This window comes from Aotus nancymaae, unplaced genomic scaffold (genome assembly GCF_030222135.1).
Source record: "Aotus nancymaae isolate 86718 unplaced genomic scaffold, 86718_ANA_hifiasm-v0.15.2.pri h1tg000079l, whole genome shotgun sequence".
NCBI classification, from domain to species: Eukaryota; Metazoa; Chordata; class Mammalia; order Primates; family Aotidae; genus Aotus; species Aotus nancymaae.
Window position 1 is genome coordinate 18,538,907 of NW_026988494.1, and position 20,684 is coordinate 18,559,590.

The 20,684-nt window shown below is 41.6% G+C and overlaps 1 protein-coding gene across 1 annotated transcript in view; it reads right to left on the bottom strand.

The window, feature by feature from the left end:
• Positions 1 to 18,992, bottom strand: part of SLC18A1 (solute carrier family 18 member A1) — a 35,388-nt gene extending 16,396 nt beyond the window's left edge. Inside the window, exons 1-10 of the mRNA XM_064368697.1 lie at positions 18,909 to 18,992; positions 15,147 to 15,247; positions 14,810 to 15,043; positions 12,572 to 12,818; positions 10,484 to 10,847; positions 9,796 to 9,854; positions 6,067 to 6,150; positions 4,717 to 4,809; positions 3,125 to 3,214; positions 2,823 to 2,866 (exon numbers count right to left, since the gene is read on the bottom strand). Of these exons, the coding sequence (XP_064224767.1) occupies positions 2,823 to 2,866; positions 3,125 to 3,214; positions 4,717 to 4,809; positions 6,067 to 6,150; positions 9,796 to 9,854; positions 10,484 to 10,847; positions 12,572 to 12,695 (858 nt within the window). The 5' untranslated portion in view covers positions 12,696 to 12,818; positions 14,810 to 15,043; positions 15,147 to 15,247; positions 18,909 to 18,992. The remainder of the gene's footprint in view (positions 1 to 2,822; positions 2,867 to 3,124; positions 3,215 to 4,716; positions 4,810 to 6,066; positions 6,151 to 9,795; positions 9,855 to 10,483; positions 10,848 to 12,571; positions 12,819 to 14,809; positions 15,044 to 15,146; positions 15,248 to 18,908) is intronic.
• Positions 18,993 to 20,684: the final 1,692 nt, after the last annotated feature.

The following is a 20,684-nucleotide window of genomic DNA, read 5'->3' on the forward strand; positions in this document are numbered from 1 at the left end:
GTAATGTTCTATATATTCAAAAAATAAAATTATTTCAGTCTTATGGATTGAATTGGGTACCCCCTCAAACCTTGGTCAAATTAGTCCTAACCCTAATATGACTGTGTTGGGAGACAGCATCTTTAAGGAGGCAATTAAGGTTACAAGAGGTCATGAGAGTGGGGGCTCTAATCTGAAAAACTGGCATCCTTATAAAAAGAGGAAGGGACATCAGAGCTCTCTTTCTCTGTGCAGACAAAATGAGTAAAGGCCATGTGAGAAGGTGGCTATCTGCAAGCCAGGAAGAGGGGCCTCACCAGAAACCAACCCTCAACAGTACCTTGATCGTGGACGTTCAGCCTCCAGAGTCACGAGAAAATAAATATGTGTGGTTTAAACTACCCAATCTGTAGTATTTTATTCTAGCAGCTTGAGCAGACTAATACTTGGTAGGTTTGTTCTTTGTAGTACCATGGGTACATATTACAGAATTATACAAACAGGTGAATGTTTTTTACCTGTTTGTATAATTCCCCCCATTATACATACAGGTAAATGTTTTTTACCTGTATGTATAATAGGGGGAGCCAAATTTCTCACTTTGAAAGAAGGAGAATACAAGTATGGAAAGGGGAAAGCAGGGAAAAATCCTGTGGAGCTGGGCTGGAAGTGGAGGTCTCAGTATGAACTCGTGTGTGTGTGTATTAGCTCTGTCACTCAGATGGCAGGGAAATAAGGTGACCCCAATGGCAAAGGGAACATCGAATGCCCATAGTTTGGTTTCTAAACATTATCCCCTACTAATAAGAACCTGGGCTCCTTGGAGAAATGATTCCATGGCTGAGGCAGAGAAAGTACAAGAAGAACATAGGATATAGTTTTGTATCAAAAAGTAAAACATTACTAAAAAAACAATGAAGGTATGTTAAAATGTCACAGCAACCAATTAAAGGCCTTTGACTTGCCAAATCTAGGACAATTTAAGCATCAGAATAATTAAGGACTGGAGGCCAAGAGTTCAAGACCAGCCTGGGCAACACAGGGAGACCCCATCTCTATAAAATGTTAAAAATAAGCTGAGTGTGGCAATATGTCTATGTAGTCCCAGCTACTCAAGAGGCTGAGGCAAGAGGATAACTTGAACCCAGGAGTTGGAGGCTACAGTGAGCCATGATCACACCTCCACACTCCAGCTTGAGTCACAGAACAAGACGCTGTCTCCAAAAAAAAAAATTAAGTAAGTAAATAAGTAAGAAAAGTGATAAACTACAAAAATAGGACTCCATGATTCCACACTGACAATAATCAGATAAATATATTATTATTTTTAAAGGTTTTTTTTCTGAATATAATCACACTGACATAAAATTATTATATACCTATTTAGGTCTAAATATTTATAAATATATATGTATAAAGAGAGTAAGAAAGAAATAGCCATTCCTTTTTTGTTGTTGTTGTTGTTTGTTTGTTTGAGACAGAGTCTTACTTTGTCACCTAGGCTGGAGTGCAGTGGCATGACCTTGGCTTACTGCAACCTCCACCTTCTGGGTTCAAGGGATTCTCCTGCCTCAGCCTCCAGAGTAGCTGGGATTACAGGCATGCACCACAACACCCAGCTAATTTTTTTGTATACTTTTAATAGAGACAGGGTTTCTCCATGTTGACCAGGCTGGTCTCAAACTCCTGGTCTCAAGTGATCTGCCTGCCATGGAGGAATGGCCATTCCTTACAGCAAAGTGCCAACTGATGATTTGGAGGAATTGGTGAACTAGAAAAATCAGCATTTTGTAAACATTAAAGATTGGTTCAGTCAAGAATCATCAATGGATAACAAATCTAGGCAGAAAGGAAGTTTAAGGAGGAGTAGAGATTTATATGATTTTACAACATCTCCCACAGGTTATTTATTAGTTACAAGGTGAAAAAATAATAACTACATAAGAGACACAGGCAACACCTTGGCCCATTGATCAAAACGGACATCACCACTGAGAGGTGAACAGGCATTATATACCTCCAGACGTGACACTCAGAAGGCCACAGTATGAAGAGGAAGCATCAGACAAACCAAATTTAGGAATACCCTATAGATAATTGTGGTCTTCATAAATGTCAACGTCATGCAAGATAAAGGCTGAGAACTTTTCCAGATTAAAAGAAACTAGAGAGATGTGATGCATGAATGTATTACGCAATCCTGGACCAGGCCCTGCACTAGAGACTAAAAACAAAAAGCTCCCATGAAAGACATTATTGGGATAATTGACACAATCAGAGTAGGCACTGCAAATTAAAGTATTGCATCAATGTTAAATTGCCTGAATTTGATAGCTCTATTGTCATTACATAAGGAAATAATCCTGTTCTTAGGGAAAACTCTCTAAAGTATCAAGTGGTAAGGGAATGATATAATCAATTTACTGTCAACTGGCTCAAAAAATTAGTAATAATAATAACGTTTGTTTGTTAGAGAAAGAAAGGGCGATGGTTCATGCCATATATATATATATTCATATATATCTGGAGATATCCAAATATATATACAAACACACATATAATTATTCATATGTATCTGGAGATCTCCATATATGTATATTCTCTATGGCTTCTTTGATTCTGCACAAGACTCTTCAACCATTTTTGTCCAACAGCAAGCCAAATACCTCACTATCCCCCACGCTACCCGAAATGTAACCCTGTCCTAGAATTCAGACACAGTTCTCACTTTCCCTGACTCTGTTCCTCTTCACTTTTCTTCTGATGGCTTGGCAGGCATGTCTGGGCTCCTGTGTTCAGCCATCCTGTATATCTGTTAGCAATGGAGCTTTGTGTCTGCTTACCTCAGGAGAGATTTTGGAAGGCTGTAGGATGCAAAGCTGGAGTGCTAAGAAAGAAAGAAGGTGAGACAGTTCAGTGTGTCTACTGATTAGCTGGGGGCTCCAGTAACAGCTATAGTGCTATCAAACTGTTACGTATAAATTTAACTCCCTGAGCTTCTTATCTCTTTTCTGCAATGGGGCAGCCCCTGATCCATCAAAACATGTCCACACCACCCATTCTTACTCAAAACAGACACCACAGCATAATGCATTCCCAACCTGACGTGGGCTATTAGCTGCTGGAGGCTCTGATGGTAACTCACCTCCATCCAGTAGTGCCAGGAAGGCCAGGATGAGAAACGGTGCAGACTTCCCAACAAACTCATACATTACACTTCCAAAGGGCGCTCCTACTGGAAAGGCAAAGCAAACACAGATTCCAGAGGTGAGGGTAAGTCCCATCCAGTGAGAACTGTCCACATTTACCCCATGAGCATTTGTAGAACGCCTAACAGTGGCTAAGCTCCACGTGAGGCTTTGGGAATTCAGAGATGGAGACAGGACCCCTGTTCTCAGTGGAGGAAGTGTGTGTGTGTGTGTGTGTGTGTGTGTGTCTGTGTGTGTGTGTGTGTGTGTGTGTGTAGGGAGGGACCCAAATAATTAAAGTATGGTGAAAATTTGATTGACAGTAAAATATTGCATGCGATGAAAGCTCACTAGATGTCTCAGGAAGTCTAGGCAGCCACGAGGGCTTTGCCAAGTGCAGAGTACCTGGAGGGGAAGAAGCTTGTGTGAAGAACACAGAGGTGTCAGAAAAAAGCATGTTGTTGGAGAAGAAAAAGAAGAAAGTGAGTGTTACCAGACTATGAGTATTTGAGAGGAGAAAAGTAGAGCCTTGCATAGGCAGGAGCCTTCTATATGCAGACAAGTCATCTACTTGGCTTTGCAGCCTATGGAGAAATATCAAGGGAGAAACACCACCTGCTCTGGACTCAGCAAGATTCTTCAGGCAGCATGGTGGTAGAAGAAGGAAACATAAAAGAGGGAAGCTGCTGCCAAATTCTAACCTAGAAGTGACAAGGAGCCCGGAGTGACTGCCGAGGATCTAACAAGTTTGTTCCTTTGGGAGCTTATTCATTTGGGATATGATAAAGGAGTCCAAAATGCACCAGTTTTAGATTGGCCATTTGGGTTGATGGATACTAACAAATAATAGGGATTCTGTTTCCTCTGCTCCCCATGGGGCTTGAGGGTGGGGCATAGGCCAGGGAAGAGATTTCAGGTGTTTTCAATGAGCTTGTAAATTCCTAGAGGGCAGGAACTATGCCTGGGGCTTCCCACCCTACTGTGCTGGCATTGTGTTTGGTGTGTAATACGTGAAAGTAAGTAGCTTACCAGTTAAATAGTATGAGGGATGAGCCTCAAAGAAAGGGTAATTTTATGGTTTGGAGCTTGTTTCTGAGCCCAGAAAATCTAAGTCTGTATCCTGGCTCCTGTGTGTCCTGGCTGTGTGACTTTGGATGGCTATTTCACCATTCTTATTTTCATCTCTATAATGGGGACAATCATTCTCCTTTTATTCGTGGTGGTGAGGAATAAAAGAGATTATGCATGTGACAGATTTAGCAGAGCATCTGACAACGGCCAGGCTCTGGTGGTGTGTGCATGGGAGTGAAGGCAAGACAGTGGCCTCTAACATGAGAATGCTCACTTCCTCCAGCAGGCTGGGCTTCTGGACCTTTCCCCGGCCCTTATGTGTTCCCAGCTTCTTACAGAGAAGGAAATTTCACCTTTTCTCAGTGATACTTCTGAAGGAGTTGAAATAGGATAGGGCCAATGAGGGAAGGAAAATACTCTTCCACACCTCGGGAACACCTACTTCCTGGAGCCCCATCCTCCTGCAGGTGCCACTTACCCAGCACTCCCAGGGCCAGGCCCCCCAGCGCAATTCCCATGGCCCGTCCTCTCTCATAGTCGTCGGTGTAGACACTGGCCAGCATCCCAAGACCTGCACAGAGAGTGACAGATGCAGCTGACCCCTGGGGGTTCTGTCTGCCTCTCAGAGCCCTTGGTCCTACCCTGTTATCTCTTCAGTGACAATCTTAGCTAGAGTTTCAGTTCCAGGGGTTTTACAAAACTTAACCCATGGTATTTTTTAAGTACTTCCCTTCCTAGTCTTCCAAAACCTCGCATTGTTCACTGCTGTTTAAGATGCCGTTGAAAGTGGAAGGCCTCTGGGAAGGATAACACAGAAAATCCATTGTCTGATTATACCACGTTTCACAGCCTTTTCTCATTTCCTAGCACCTTTCCCTGAATGAGGGGTTACAGAGCAGGTCAGGGAAAGGAAAACCTAGGAAGACAGAGACCGTTCTATCTAATGGGGGTGCCCAGGGAAGAGCAAGAAAGCACTGGAGACCTGGAAGAGAGTGTGGGCTGGTGCTGTACATCAGCTGGACTCTCAGGCCTTCGTAGTCATGGTAAAGTGGCATAAAATACCCACTTCATAGGAATGCATTAGATATTGTATTCGGCTATACTTTGAAAACTGTGCTGGTATTACCAGTAGTATTAACATGATTATTCCTATAAAGTACTAAGAGGAGGACAGAAAAAGGACCCTTGAGTGGCATTAAATAAGAGCCTGGCCTTCATGGTTTTACTGTAGGCTTGTTCTGACCTGAGCTACCTGCATCGAAATCTTAGAACAGGAATTTACATGAGGCTCAGGGTTCTATGGACCCTGTCAGCAATTCTATAATTCCTTTGTTTCTTTTCTCTCTCTCTCTCTTTTTTTTTTTTTTTTTTAAGTAAAGGTCTAGCTCTGTCACCCAGGCTGATGTGGAGTGATCACATGTGCACAATCATGGCTCACTGCAGCCTCAACCGCCCAGGCTTAAGCCATCCTCCCACTTTAGCCTCTCAAGTGGCTGGGACCACAGGTGCACACCACCATGCCTGGCTAACTTATTTTTATTTTTTATAAAGATCAGGCTCTCACTATGTTGCCCAGGTTGGCCTCAAACTCCTAGAGTCAAGCTATCCTCCTGCCTTGGCCTCCCAAAGTGCAGGGATTACAGGTATGAGCCACTGTGCCCAGCCCAGTTCCCTTATTTCTGAATCACAATTTCTACCTATACAGATGATGTTTTCCTTAATTTCTTCATATAAATATAGGGTCTGAGGTAGTAAGAGATGTTTGTATGTGTGTGTGCACATGCATATGTGCATGTGTGTGTGTGCATAATGAAGTTGTCAGTGTTACCTGCAACAGATGAAAAAGAAGATCCAATGCCTTGAAGGGTTCGAGCCACAAAGAGTAGAGTATAGGTTCCAGAAAAAGCAAACACTGGGAAAAAAGAATAGCAAGATAATGGCAGTTAGCAAATTGCCTTTGCTTCCCCTGCTGCCAGGGAACATGCTTATGATACTGCAGATATGAGTCATGATGCATACGTTTTTAATAAAGCATGATGACTGTTCCCTGTTTTTTGAGTTGTCTTTCTAATTTCCCACTCCTCAATCAGAACCGCTTTTTAAATGGCAAGAAAACTGAGAAACCACAAAAGTATAAACCAAGTCACCACACAGCAGAAGGAAGACCGAGTCTCTACATCTCTTGCCAAGAGCCCAACATTCTGTCCACAGAAATCAGGGATGTCCATGAAGCACAGTGTCCTGGGCTGGAAACTGGTTCTTAGACCATACTCCTGGATCCTACATGTGCAACACCCAGGTCTGGTCTTTACCATTGCTGGGTCCCACAGGGTCATCTGGAGTACAGTGACAATAAGTAGGTGCTTTGAGGACTATAGGAATCGGGTAGAAAATAATATCTTGTGATACAATCAGATCCTTCTTTTTATCTTATATTGAAAGATCTTTTAATCAGACAGAATCAGCATTTATTAAATTTATTTACTGAACATGCAGCTCTGCTAGACTGCATAGCAAATGCAAAATAAAAATAACATTTAGTTCATGCCCTTGAAGAGGGTCAGTCTATTGAAGATGAACACACATGAAACTGAGAACCAACAGAAATATGTTATCAAAAACTAAATCAGAGGGTGCTGGTGGTCAGGGTAGTTAAGTCCAGACATGTCTCAACTCCAATCCCAGAACAACATCTCCCAGAGTAAGAATAATCTCCTTAAAGTGTCTGAATCGGAAGAACTTTAATCCCTTTGCCCATTCATTACAGATGTCTTCGGTTGTGTTTATAATCTTCTCCCATTATTTCCCGACAGGCATGATCACACTGAACTACTCCTTGTCTGACAAAGATGCACGTTCTTGGTCTCCCTTTCCTGGCCACCAGCATCTTTTCTCAGGCTTTGTTATTTCCAGTCTCTTCAGTCTAGTCTTCCAAAGTTCTTTGAGAACAGAGTGACCCACTCATCTTGGTTTGCCCAGAACCTCCCTGTTTTTAAAATTGAAAGTCAAAAAAAAAAAAAAACCACAAGAACAGAAAGTCTTACATCCTGGGAAGCCCCTCACTAAAGTGTGGATATGGGCTGTTTGTTCCCACCAAATTTCATGTTGAAATTTGATCCCCATGCCAGACACCGTGGCTCATGCCTATAATCCCAGCACTTTGGGAGACTGAGGAGGGTGGATCACCTGAAGTCGGGAGTTTGAGACCAGCCTGACCCACATGGAGAAACCCCGTCTGTACTAAAATACAAAATCAGCCAGGTGTGGTGGTACATGCCTGTAATTCCCAGCACTAGGGAGGCTGAGGCAGGAGAATTGCTTGAACCAGGGAGGTGGGGATAGTGGTGAGCCAAGATTTCGCCATTGGCCATTACACTCCAGCCTGGGCAACAAGAGTGAAACTCCATCTCAAGAAAAAGAAAAGAAAAGAAATTTGATCCCCAGTGTTAGAGGTGGGGTCCAGTGGAAAGTGTTTGCGTTATGGAGGTGGATTCCTCATGAAGAGTTGATCATCCTCCCTTAGTGGGTGAACGAGTTCTCACTCTACAGTTCTCTCAAGAGCTGGTGGTAAAAAAAAAAAAAAAAAGCCTGGTACTTCCCTCTCCTTTCTCTTGCTTCTTCTCTCATCTCTGCACAACTAGCTCCCCTTCACCTTCCACCACGAGTGGAAGCTTCCTGAGGCCAGCACCAGAAGCAGATGCTGGTGCCATGCTTCTTGCAGAGCCTGCAGAACCATGAGCCAACCAACCTCTTCCTAATACAAATGACCAAGCCTCAGGTACTCCTTTATAGAAACACTAAATGGACTAAGACACCCCTCAATTCCAGGCAAACCAGGAGAGCTGGTCATTCTATTTAGGAAAACCAAAGCTTTTTTTTTTTTTTCTTTTCACTTGCAACCTTTACATGAGCCACAGTTTCACTTTTGATTACATTAGGCATGGCTACTAGTTGGGGGGTGGAGGGGTTAAGGGTAGTAATGGGCATCAACAATCTCTTTCAAGTATTTTTTAAAACAGTGGACAATGCTACAGGGATACCCTAAATATGAAATGTATTTTTTTGTTGTTGTTTTTAGAATTAGGCCAACTCAGTATAGCAACACTGCTATCTTATGGAAATAATAATTATTTAATATATACAGTGTGGTAGATAATAAAAGCTTTTAAACCATGAATTCTTAGCAGAGAATCAGCCAAGGACCTCATGCTAAAAAGTCTGAGATCCACTAGCACATGGCATTCTCTTACTTCTCAGTGTGTGTCTCACATCTCCCCAGGCAACCATCATAAACTTCTGATACCTGGAATCATGTCTTTTCATTCTTTATGTGACTGTAGTCATCTGGGCATTACACACACACTGCGTAAAGTTTTATGGAATAAATTTTAAGCCTCATTTGATGAAATAGGGCATCTTATTATTTTTTAAGTTTGCTGTCTAGCATAGGCTGAGCTTCTAGAAGTTCCATGAATGGTGCTAACTTGAATTTCTTCAAGTTGGCTAAAATTTCACAAATAAGATGCAGTTCTCAGAGGGAACCTCACATCTCAACTTCTTGCACTTTGCAGGCTTCCAGCCCAGAATGCAACAAATTCTTGTTAAATATCGGGTTGATAGGAATCAAGTCCTATGCTGGGAAAGAAGAAAAGTTGAAGAGGAGGAAGAAAGAAAGTAGGTTTTATTAGAAACATTTAGCTGATCCTGGGTAGACTATCTGTCTTTCCCTCTCTTGTTTCTTTAGCAAATTTACTTTTCTAAGCTTAACCTTTAAAGTCCTTACATGAAAAGCAGTAGGCTTTTTGGAATTTTCCAGATGTTATTGTCTAATTTCCATTTTTTTGTTAGTTGACCTTTGCCATGGCATATCAAAATAATATCATTTCTTTTCATAGATGGAAAATTTGTATTAAACTTGCTCAAGGGATTACTGACACATACGTAACACACACACATATACACACACCATAGCATCCATATTCAAACAGCTTTCATGATGTCCAGCTGAAGTAAATATCTGTTCTTCTATAGCAGAATAGACCAATTCTAACTAGACTGAATTGTCACTACTGTTTTAGTCCACATACCAAAAATAGCAGAATATTTAAATCAATATCCAAGTCTGCTTAGTCAGAAGACTAATTACTTTTTTCTTTTTTTCTTTTTTTTTCCAGACAGAGTCATGCTGTGGCTCAGGCTGGAATGCAGCAGTGTTATCTCAGCCCACTGTAACCTCCGCCTCCCAGGTTCAAGCAATTCTCCTGCCTCAGGCTCCTGAGTAGCTGGGACTACAGGCATGTGCCACTATGCCCAGTGAATTTTTGTATTTTTAGTAGAGACAGGGTTTCCCCATGTTGGCCAGGCTGGTCTCAAACTCCTGACCTTAAGTGATCCACCTACCTTGGCCTCCCAAAGTGCTAGGATTACTGGCGTGAGCCACTACACGCGGCGGAGAGGCCTAATTACTTTTGAGGCTACCCTACTATCTATACCACATTCACTTGATAAAATCAATGGTAATCAGTGAAGGGAAGAAAAGAGGAAGCAAATTACTTACTAACTGTGGACAGAAACATGATAACAAAGCCAGCAAACATGGGTATATGATATCCAATCCTAAAAGGGAATTGAAAAAAAAAAAAGAAACATTTCCAACAGTCATTCTTATACTTGGATGACATTTTTAAATATAAGTGGGAGCAGAAATGCAGCTATTTGGGTGTATGGTAAAACATGGCTCTGAATGTAGTGTGGAGATGAAATAGAACACGTGAATGAGTACTAGCAAATAAACAAACATGCAAATATGACCATAGATTAGGGCCAACATTCTCATTTCCAGAAAGGATAGCCTAGGCAGAGTGCATATCTCTTGAAAACATCAGACTAATCTTAAATACAACTACTGGGAAGCCAGTGCTCTAGATTACAACAGGGTTGACACATTCCCACCCTCCTCCCATTCGAGCCATGCTCCAGGTCACTGATTGAACGTCACAGTACACTGCTGTTCGTTGGTTCTCTTCTCAGTACTCAATACGCACTATATCACAAAGAAAATCTGAGCCCATGACATTTCATCAGTAACATGTTATTCTTTGAGTAACGAGCTTTTCAAATAGCTAACTCCCCCGGGGAACCAGAGAAGTGAGTATGTCTTCTTTTTCACTTCTAACCCCCTTTTTATACTTTTCTAGTCCTCCCACTCCTGAGTACCCTGCGAGGCCCTGCACCCAGTGAGATACCTGTTGGTGAGAGGGCCCACGAATGGGTTGACCAGAAGTTGCATCACAGCCTTTGAAGCAAACAGAACCCCGACCCGGGTATTCTCTTCCTCCAGGAATTCTGTGCCTTGCAAGCAGTTGTTTTTATGAGCTGAGATGGCTTCAGTGGCTGGAGGGGGAATGGTGCTGGCAGTACCATTCATCCATGCTGTGCCATTGGGCACGCTTTCTTCAACAGCCATGGTGTTGTTGTCAAAGAAGGAGAAGATGGTGGAAAAGGCAGGAGAGGTGAGGGCATGCGGGGAACTTCCAGCACGACCGAGGTGCAGAGAAGAGTTGACTTCTTTGAACTCCATGGCATATAGGAAGGTTGGCACAATTGGCACTGAAAGTCAAGGAGGACAGGTGATGGGGATAAGGACAGATGTCATCTTACCACCAAAAGTCAAGGAGGTCAGGTAAGGAGTGCTAAGGAAAGATAGCATCTTACCACTGAAAGTCAAGGAGATCAGGTGATGGGGGATAAGGACAGATGTCATCTTACCACTACGTGGTTCAGGGGCACTATGATGAGGTTCAGTCTTATGCCCAAGGATGGTGTCTAAAGTGGCATGGCTTAAAGCCTCCTAAAAGACTGTGCCTGCCCAAGTTATCTTATTAGCTAAAGTAGCTAAATTCTAACCTTATACAGTTAGTCCTCATTGTTCATGGATTCCACATTGGCTAATTTTCTTACTCACTTAGATTGACATGTAACCACCCAAACCAACACACACTGAGCTACCACGACATTTCACAGACACGTCCAACTCTCACACAGACATGTCCAACTCTCATACAGACATGGCCAGAGGAGGGGGATGGGAGGAGGCAGGGCAAGGTGGTCAGAGGAGCCTCAACTCTGGTACCACTGGACAGGGCTTGAATCTCAATTCTGGCACCTGTTAGTGGAGAGGCCTTGGGCAAGTCATTTAACATTTCTGAACTTCTTTTTCTCTTTATAAAAAAAATAAGATTTACCAGGGTGTTTAAGATTTAAGATTATAATCGTGTGTGTGTGTGTGTGTGTGTATGTGTGTGTTTCCCCTGGGAGCAATGATTCCGTATTCACTAATCCACTATTTGCAGCAACTTTATAGAGCATAACTGTAATGACAGAACCATGAATAATGAGAAGTGATTGTACTGTATTAACAACTTGTCTCAGATAGATCCTTATTTAAAAACATATATTTGGCCAGGTGTGGTGGCTCACACCTGTAATCCCAGCACTTTGGGAGGCCGAGGCAGGCGGATCACAATGTTAGGAGTTCAAGACCAGCCTGGCCAATATGATGAAACCCCGTCTCTACTAAAAATACAAAAATTAGCTGGGCATGGTGGCAGGTGCCTATAGTCCCAGCTACTCGGGAGGCTGAGACAGAAGAATTGCTTGAACCTGGGAGGTAGAGGTTGCAGTGAGCCAAGATCATGGCACTGCACTCCAGCCTGGGCAACAGACTAAAACTCCATCTCAAACAAAACAAAACAAAACAAAACAAACAAACAAACAAAAAACACACATATTTTACCCAAGAGGGGAAACCTCTTAGTGCCCATTTATACACAGGTATAACTTAATGTAATGATTAGAAGAGTATCAACTAAAAAAAGCAGGATTTCAAGGGAAAGAACCACATAGAAGGTAAGGTCTTGAAAAGAAATCAGATATCCAAACAAAATATGCTATTTTTATAGAGCAGAGGCCGGAAAGGCACTGCCTTGAGAAGATGCTCACTGTCCCAGAGGCACTTGGAGTTATTATTAGTACCTCGGGAAGACAGTTTTGGGAGGAAGAAAAGCAGTTCTGGCTCCAGACCATCCTCTTCTCCGGTCAGACCCTCTCTGGACCCCTTCTCTTTACCTCTGGAGTCTTTTAGCTATGTTTGACAAACTTCAGATTCCGTTTTCTGCCCATTTTTTTTTTCCCAGTCCTCAACAACCTCTGTATGTTTTTGAGCATAAAAAGGAAAATTCTAAGATGCATTAACTGTTGAAATCAAGCAGGGTGTATGCTGCCTGCTGGGGCCCAAACAAATTAACCCTCAGCACAAAGACCCCCAAACGTACCGACCACAGTAAGCAGCATGTTGTCCAGGAGCAGGGCGACAAATACCACCACCAGCACCAGCTGCCGAGACTCTCTCCCCTCCTTCAGCAACCCTTGGGAAGCGTCCAGAACAGTCCGGAGCATGATGAGGGCTGGACTGGGGCAGTCTTCCCCTGCAGGCTCTTAGGGAAGGTCCTGTGACAGCTACAGGTCTCCTGCAGTCTTGACAGAAGAGGGGAGGGAGTCTGCCCAGATGAATGAAACTCACTATTAAAATGAAAAGTGCAAAGGTTTGCAAGTAGTAGGATAACATTTGGAAACATCTCCATGTCTGTATCACTGTTCACTTCTTACACATCTCAATAACTCTAGCTGGTTCCCAGATGCCTTCTAGGTGAGCATTGCTTACTAGCTATTTATGTCTGGATTCTGGATTTATATTGAGACATTAATTTCCTTGAAATCAATCTGTAATTCATTACATTCTGTTGAAATTAAGGCCTTGATATAAATCCAGACATAAATAGTTGCTCTACAGATGACTTAACCCTGTGTTTTTCAAACATCTGATATTTATTTGCCTATCACCTTGATAGTTTATGTCATATCTGAGGACTACCTGTACTACCATTTACTTCATCTTTTCCTCTAAATACACTCTCTTAAAATATTGAGATACTGCCAGGCATGGTGGCATGTGCTGGAGTCTCAGTTACTTGGGAGGCTGAAGTGAGAGGATATCTTGAGCCCAGGAGTTTGAGTCCAGCCTGGACAACACTGCAAGACTCCATCTCTCAAAAAAATTTTAAAGCCAACATAAATATTGATATCATGTTTTAAAAAGTAATTTTATGTGGCATGCAAAAAAAGTATGGTCTATGTTCTAGGCGCTACCCCAAAATATTTCACGTGGTACAGTGTCACCTGGGCTGCCCACTGAAAAACACTGGCCTACACCAACCTTCATCTCACAGATGAGAAATCTGAGCCTCTGGAGGTTAGATTTGTTTGGGGTTGCACAATTAGTGTCAAACCGGAATAAAACCCCAAACTTTTCAATTTGCAGGCTTATCCTCTACCATTTCCCCTTGCTCTGTGGTTCTAGAAGCACTCTCATTCTTTTGTTTGCGCTATTAACCCCTGCTCAGAAAGATGCCTTAGTCTGTGAAAATAAAATTCTGATTTTCATGATTAGTTTTCTATTTGAGATTTTATATGATTAGTCAGCATTAAGTCACAGTGCCTTGTTAAACTTCAAGGAATAAGAGTTTCTAGGAAGAATTTAATTTTCTTTGACATGGTTTCTGTTGTGGTATAAACAATACCAGTCATTTAAATTTTAAAATAGATTACCATCATAAAATCTGTCAAGCCCTAAAAATCATATACTCTTTGACTTAGCAACTCTACTTCAAGGAACCTATCTCAAAATACAAATGATCAGAGGTACAGCCAAAGATTTATGCTCAAAATGATCAATTGCTGAATTATTTTTATTAGTAAAAAAAGTCAAACATGTTAATGGTAGATTATTAAACAGCTCTTAAAAATTATATTTTCAAATAATTTTAAAGATGTAGAAAATACTATTACTATAGTGTTAAGTAAAAAAGGGAACTTAAACTGTATTTACAGCCTGACCTCAATTGTCTAAAAATAAATATATGGGCACATTTTTGAGAGAGTAGAAGGATACCCAAATGCCAGTTATTTATAATCAATGACTTTAGTTATCTTCTGTGTATTTCTAAATATTGTATAATGAGCTACTTTTATAATTAAAGTAAATAATTTAAAATAATTATCAGTGGAGTTCAATAGTCACCCTCAGATGTTGGGTGTATCTCAAGCACTGAGCTACTCTGTTCTAAGCCCAGGGCTAGAAGAACCCTCTCACTGTGACCAAAGTCCTAACTGAACCAAATTATCAGTTAAGTTTTAACCAGCAAATGCATGCAATTACTTAAGATCCTTCACTTCTCTGTATAAATTAGGTATTTCTGAATACAAATTGACTTAGGATACGTATGGTTAAGAATAAAAGACAAATGATGGAAAAGTAAAAGACACAGTGAATGAAGTAAGTACTACAAAGACAGAAAACACACACACACACACCAAAATCCCAGAACAAAAACAAACAAAACCAATAATTTGCCAACAAATCAACAGTAAACTTTATTTACAGTCAAAATCCTCTGAGAGAGATACAAATGACAAGGACAGATTAAATTTGTCCAGAGAGAGAAAAATCTTACCTTAGATCCCATTTCGGTGTGAGGCACTCAGGGAGGTACTGGCAGCTGTTAGCAAGACAGCAGGGATGCCGTTCTCTGAATGTGGATGTGCTGATGGATTTATTGCCTCCTGTTATCTGAGGATGCTGTGTACATTTGCGTGTGTGTGCCCTTTGTCCACAAAGATTTAATTGCAACCTCCAACAGGTTTTATTCAGACCCTTATTTCCCTGCGTCAAAGGCAGGAAGGCAGAACTGGAGAGGATAGAGAGGGGAGATACTATCCTAAGCAAAGAAGCACTAGACTGCACTGTTTTGCATCTGTGCTTATCTATCATCAAACTCTTTTAACTCTTACCTGGGTCTGAACACACGAACTGGAAGCCAAGAAGAAACCAGAGTGCATTTCCCGTTCCTTGCTACTTAGTCAAAGAGGCTCCATGTACCCCAATTAGCTTCCTGGAAAGAAACAATGCATGTTGTTCTCAAGCCATAAAAATCCAAGATCTATGGCCTCTGTAAAGCCTTAGACAGTGCACTGTGTCTTCACATCTCAGTACTGGCTCAATGCCTGATACATGGTGGCAGCCAATAAATACTTCTTGTATGGACGACTGGATAGTTGGCTACAGAAGACAGTGCACCGCATTGTAGGATCTTGAGAGGCTCTATTGATCTATATTATTCTGACATTAAATCACTGGTGGCTCAAAGAACATAAACAATTTATGAAACAGCAAATACAATTCATGAGAAAGAGCAGTGCAGAGGTTTCCTATTTGTGGAACTGGTGGGCCCTCCTAATTGTGGGAATTAACCAGAGGACTTTCGATTTAACGCTAAAAAAGGAAAGAGTTTTTTATTTTTAACTTTTTTTTCTTTTTGAAACAGAGTCTTGCTCTGTCACCGAAGCTGAAGTGCAGTGGTATGATCTTGACTCACTGTAATCTCTGCCACCTGGATTCAAGCAACCCTCCCATCTCAGCCTCCTGAGTAGCTGGAATTACAGATGCATGCTACCATGCTCAGCTAATTTTTGTATTTTTAGTAGAGACAGGGTTTCACCATGTTGGCCAGGCTGGTCTCAAACTCCTCACCTTAAGTGATCCTTCCGCCTCAGCCTACCAAAGTGCTGTGATTACAGGCATGAGCCACAGCTCCTGGCCTAGAAGGAAAGAGTTTTAAAATGTAAACCTAGAGAGAGAACTAGGGAGAGGAAATAAAGACATCAGCAGAGTGTATTAGTTCCTACAGGTTGCTGCTGTAACGAATTACTACAGACTGGTGGCTTAAAACAACACGTATTTAGTATCTTGAAGTTCTGGAGGTCAGAAGTCCGAAATACCTCATACTGGGTTAAAATGAAGGCATTGGCAGGGCTGCATTCCTTCTGGAAATTCTGGGGGAGGGTTGTTTCCTTGCCTTTTCCAGCTTCCAGAGACCTCCTACATTTCTTGGCTCCTGGCCACTTCTACCTTCAATGCTAGTAGCAATGCATGTTCAACTCTCCCTCTGACTCTGAGCCTTCTGCCTCCCTCTTTCACTTCTAAGGATTCATGGGATGACACTGGGCCCACCCAGATATTCCAAGATCATCTCCACATCTCTAGATCCTTAATCATATCTGCAAAATCCCTTTTACCATGTGAGGTAACGTACTCACAGGTTCTATGATTAGGAGGTGGACATCTCTGGAGTGCCATTGCCCCGCTCCCTACAGGGAGCATGGCACACAGCCCCCCTTTACATGCAGGCCCTGTGGCCTGAGCCTCTATGGCAAGAGGGGGTTAGGGTCAAAGAATGAAGGAGCTGTGTTAATAAAGATATTGGCAAGACTCTGGGCATAAGGCAGCATCCCTTTTGAAGCCCAGGTGACAATTCTGCCACTATGTACCTCTGCCCCAAGTACTGGAACTCTGAGGGGTGACAGCTACCAGCAGAATACAGCTGTGCCACATAGAAGGCGCCAGAGGCAGAGGGCTTGGGCAGTAGAAAGGCCTCACCGGGAAGAAAAGCTGTTCTGAGACACCACCTAACTGGGGATGCCCCCCAAAAATTGGGAAATCATGATTTGGGGAAACTGAGGACCTGGGAAAACAGGTACAGACCAAGAATCATCATATGCTGGGCAATAATAATAACAGCAACAATAACAGTAGCTAGCATTTATGGATTACCTACTATTTGGGCATGTTTCTAATACATACCCATATCAAATAGATATATTTTTGCAGTTCATATATTATATTCATAATACATAGTAGTTCAAATATATACATATATATGCATATATATATATACACATACATATATATGTATATTTTATTTTTTTTAGTTTACTGTAACCATGCTGGTATTCACAGGTTGGCCAAGTCTGGGCTTTCCTCACAAATGCCCATCACTATTAATAATCAAAGTGCTGTCCATTAAAAATGAATGAGCTCTCATATTCCTCCCTTTAATCACATAATGTAAAAAAAAATGAAGCTGTGAGTATAGTGGAATGGAAATTCACACACACCGTTAGTGTAGTTAGGCAAATGCCATTCTTTTAGAAAGCAATGTGGCTTTCTATCTTTTGCCTTTTAAGTTATAAAATGTATGTTGCTTTTGACCCAGTAATTTGACTTATTAGGAATTTATCTAAAAAGGTATGCTAAAATATGGGCAGGGGGAGGGAAATCATAGGTACAAAATTTTTATCATAGGATTTAGAGAAAAACTAGAAACATCTTATATGTCCAACTGTAGAAATTATTCAAGTCCATGAGCACAAAAGACTGTCATGTTGCCATTAAAACAGATTTTTAAAAAAGATTATTATGAAGACTATATATACAAAGCTGGAAAAAATTATATATATAAATAAATATGCAATTTATATTTATAGATTACATATATAATAACATATATACACACACTTATGGCAGAAGGTAAAAAAAGTAGAATATAAAACTTTATGTAAATTGGGGCCAGGTGCAGTGGCTCACATCTGTAATCCCAGCACTTCGGGAGGCCGAGGCAGGTGGATCCCTTGAGGTCAGGAATTCAAGACCAGCCTGGCCAACATGGCAAAACCTTGTCTCTACTAAAAATTAAAAAAAATTAGCCAGGTTTGGTGCCATATACCTGTTGTCCTAACGACTTGGGGGTCTGAGGCACAAGAATCACTTGAACCCAGAAGGCAGAGGTTACAGTTAGCTGAGATTGTGCCACTGCACTCCAGCCTGGGTCATAGAGTCAGACTCTGAGTCAGACTCTGTCTTAAAAAACAAAGAAAAAAAACCCTTTATGTAAATTCACAGTAGCATTATGCACAACAGCTAAAAGGTGAAAGCAACCCAGATGTCCCCCAACAGATGAATGAAATGTGATATACAATGTAATATTAGCCTTAAAAGAAAGGAAATTCTGACCTGTGCTACAACATGGATGAATTTTGAAGACATTATGCTAAGTGAAATAAACCAATCACCAAAGAACAAATACTATATAATTCCATTTATATGAGGTAACTACAAGAGTCAATTTCATAGAAATAGAAAATAGGGTGGTGGTTTTCAGGATCTGAGAGAAGAGGAAAATGGGAAGTGATTGTTTAATGAGTATAGAGTTTTAGTTTTGCAGGATGAAAAGCTTCTGGAGATTGGTCAGTTGCACAATAAAGTGGGTATACTTAACACTACTGATTCACACACTTAAAAATGGTTAAAATGATAAATTTTATGTCATGTGTATTTTGCCGCAATTAAAAATACAAAAACAATACTTTATGTACATTGTGATCATGTAAGTGGTTAGGCCCAATGGCAAAATTATGGAAGATTTTTAATTTATTATTTAAATAATAGTGAACAAAATTTAAAAATGAAACATTGTCAGTAAAAAGTAAGAGCTCAATCTATATGTAGGTGTACTGGTGGACTCTGAGCCCTTGCAAAGAAAGAATAATTTCTAGCCAGAGCATCCTGTTGAGACCTTTCTCAGACTGAAATTGAAGTTTGAGACTCTTTGATAGTGGTTCTGTTATCTTTCCAGTTAAAGTGGTTGGCATACAACATCCTCAGACAGACAGCTTTTTCTCCAGGCCAAATAATATCTATAACCCAATTACACGTACCCTGGGCTGTGGCTGACAGGGCCTGCCAGAGGAGATGGTCCTGTGACTCAGAGCTGGAGGGTGATTTTGTTTCTCATTGCTTCCTGTTTCCCTTGCTGTTCAAATATTTAACAATCAGTTCCAACTTCTTACATTCAGCATATGCCATCATCCCAGCCTTGAATTGGAGACTGACTTTGTTTCGGAAGTCATGGGCTTCTGAAAAGAAAGCCGAGGAGGAGTCAGGGATGAAACTTTACGGCCATGATCTACAGGGCACTGTGGACCCTGTAGGAGAGGATATGTCTCCATAAAGATCAGGAATGCTACGTCTGTAAAGCAAGGGAGGTGCTGGTTTCAGATCCAAGAAAACAAGAGGCTCTAAAAAAGCAAAATCAACATCAGCTGGAATCTCACTGAACAGTTATATCGTAGGAACACTGGTAGCAAACACAGCAGTCAGTCAGTGGACTACAGATAGGGAAATTCAAGCCCTACCCCTGACCCACCACCAAAACTGGCATCCTTTCACAACACCAAAAATATTTGGAAAAGAAAACACAATACAGGCTGGGTGTGGTGGCAGACAATTGTAATCCCAGCACTTTGGGAGGCCAAAGCAGGAGGATTGCTTGAGCCCAGGAAATCGAGGCTGCAGTGAGCCATGATCGCACCACTGCACAAGACCCATGTCTGAAAACAACAAAATAACAACATAAATCTAAATAACCAACAAACAAAAAAACAAAAACCAATACAACCATAAAAAATAACACAAATAAAAAACCAATAAAGTACCATAACTACTTCCATAGCATTTACCTTGTATCAGGGATTATGAGTAATCTATAGATGCCTTAAAGTCTACAGGAAGATGTGCAAATACCACACTATTCTGTATCAGAAATTTGAGCATTTATGGATTTTAGCTCCTACAGAAGGTCCTGGAACCAATCCTCCATAGATACTGAGAGATGACTGCATACCATTTCAAAAACCCTCTCTAACTATCCAGTGTCAGCCTGTCAGAGTGGATCATCTCTGCCTAGTTTGACTCAAGCCTGCTTCCCATGGGGAATGCAGCCACAGTTACATCTGCTGGCCAGAACTTCTACCTCCCTCCCTTCGTTTCACCTTGAAGCTATGCAGGAGATGGTTAAGAAGCAGACTGGCAGCTGGAGGCGGTGGCATCCCAGCACTTTGGGAGTCTGTGACAGGTGGATCACTTGAGGTTGGGAGTTTGAGATCAGCCTGGCCAACATGGAGAAACCCCACCTCTACTAAAAATACAAATGCCAGCTACTTGGGAGGCTGAGGCAGGAGAATCACTTGAACCTGGGAGGCAGAGGTTGCAGTGAGCTGAGATGGCGCCATTGCACTCCAGCCGGGGCAATAACAGTGAAACTCCATCTCAAAAAAAAAAAAAAAAAAAAAAAGCAGCTGACTGGCCAGATCCAGAAGCAGAGATATCATGCTCTGTGACATGTGGGAGATGTTGCCCTGGATTCCAGTCATCTGTGTCTAGAGCCTAAACTATTTAATGGCAGGGATTTTATCCTACCCATCTTGGTATTCCACCTAGCGCCAGGCATCTGGCCCAGCCGTGGTGATCAATAACTGCTGATTGTTGTTGTTGGTAATGATGGGGAGTCATGCTCGCCTCTCTGAGCATCACATAAGACTGGCGAGGTATTAGAAGCTTTGAAGGAGACATGCACCTCCTACAGCCTTGGTGCTTCAGAATGGGAATGAGGAAATTCCACCTTCCACTTGGAACGCAGGCCAAACCCACCCATC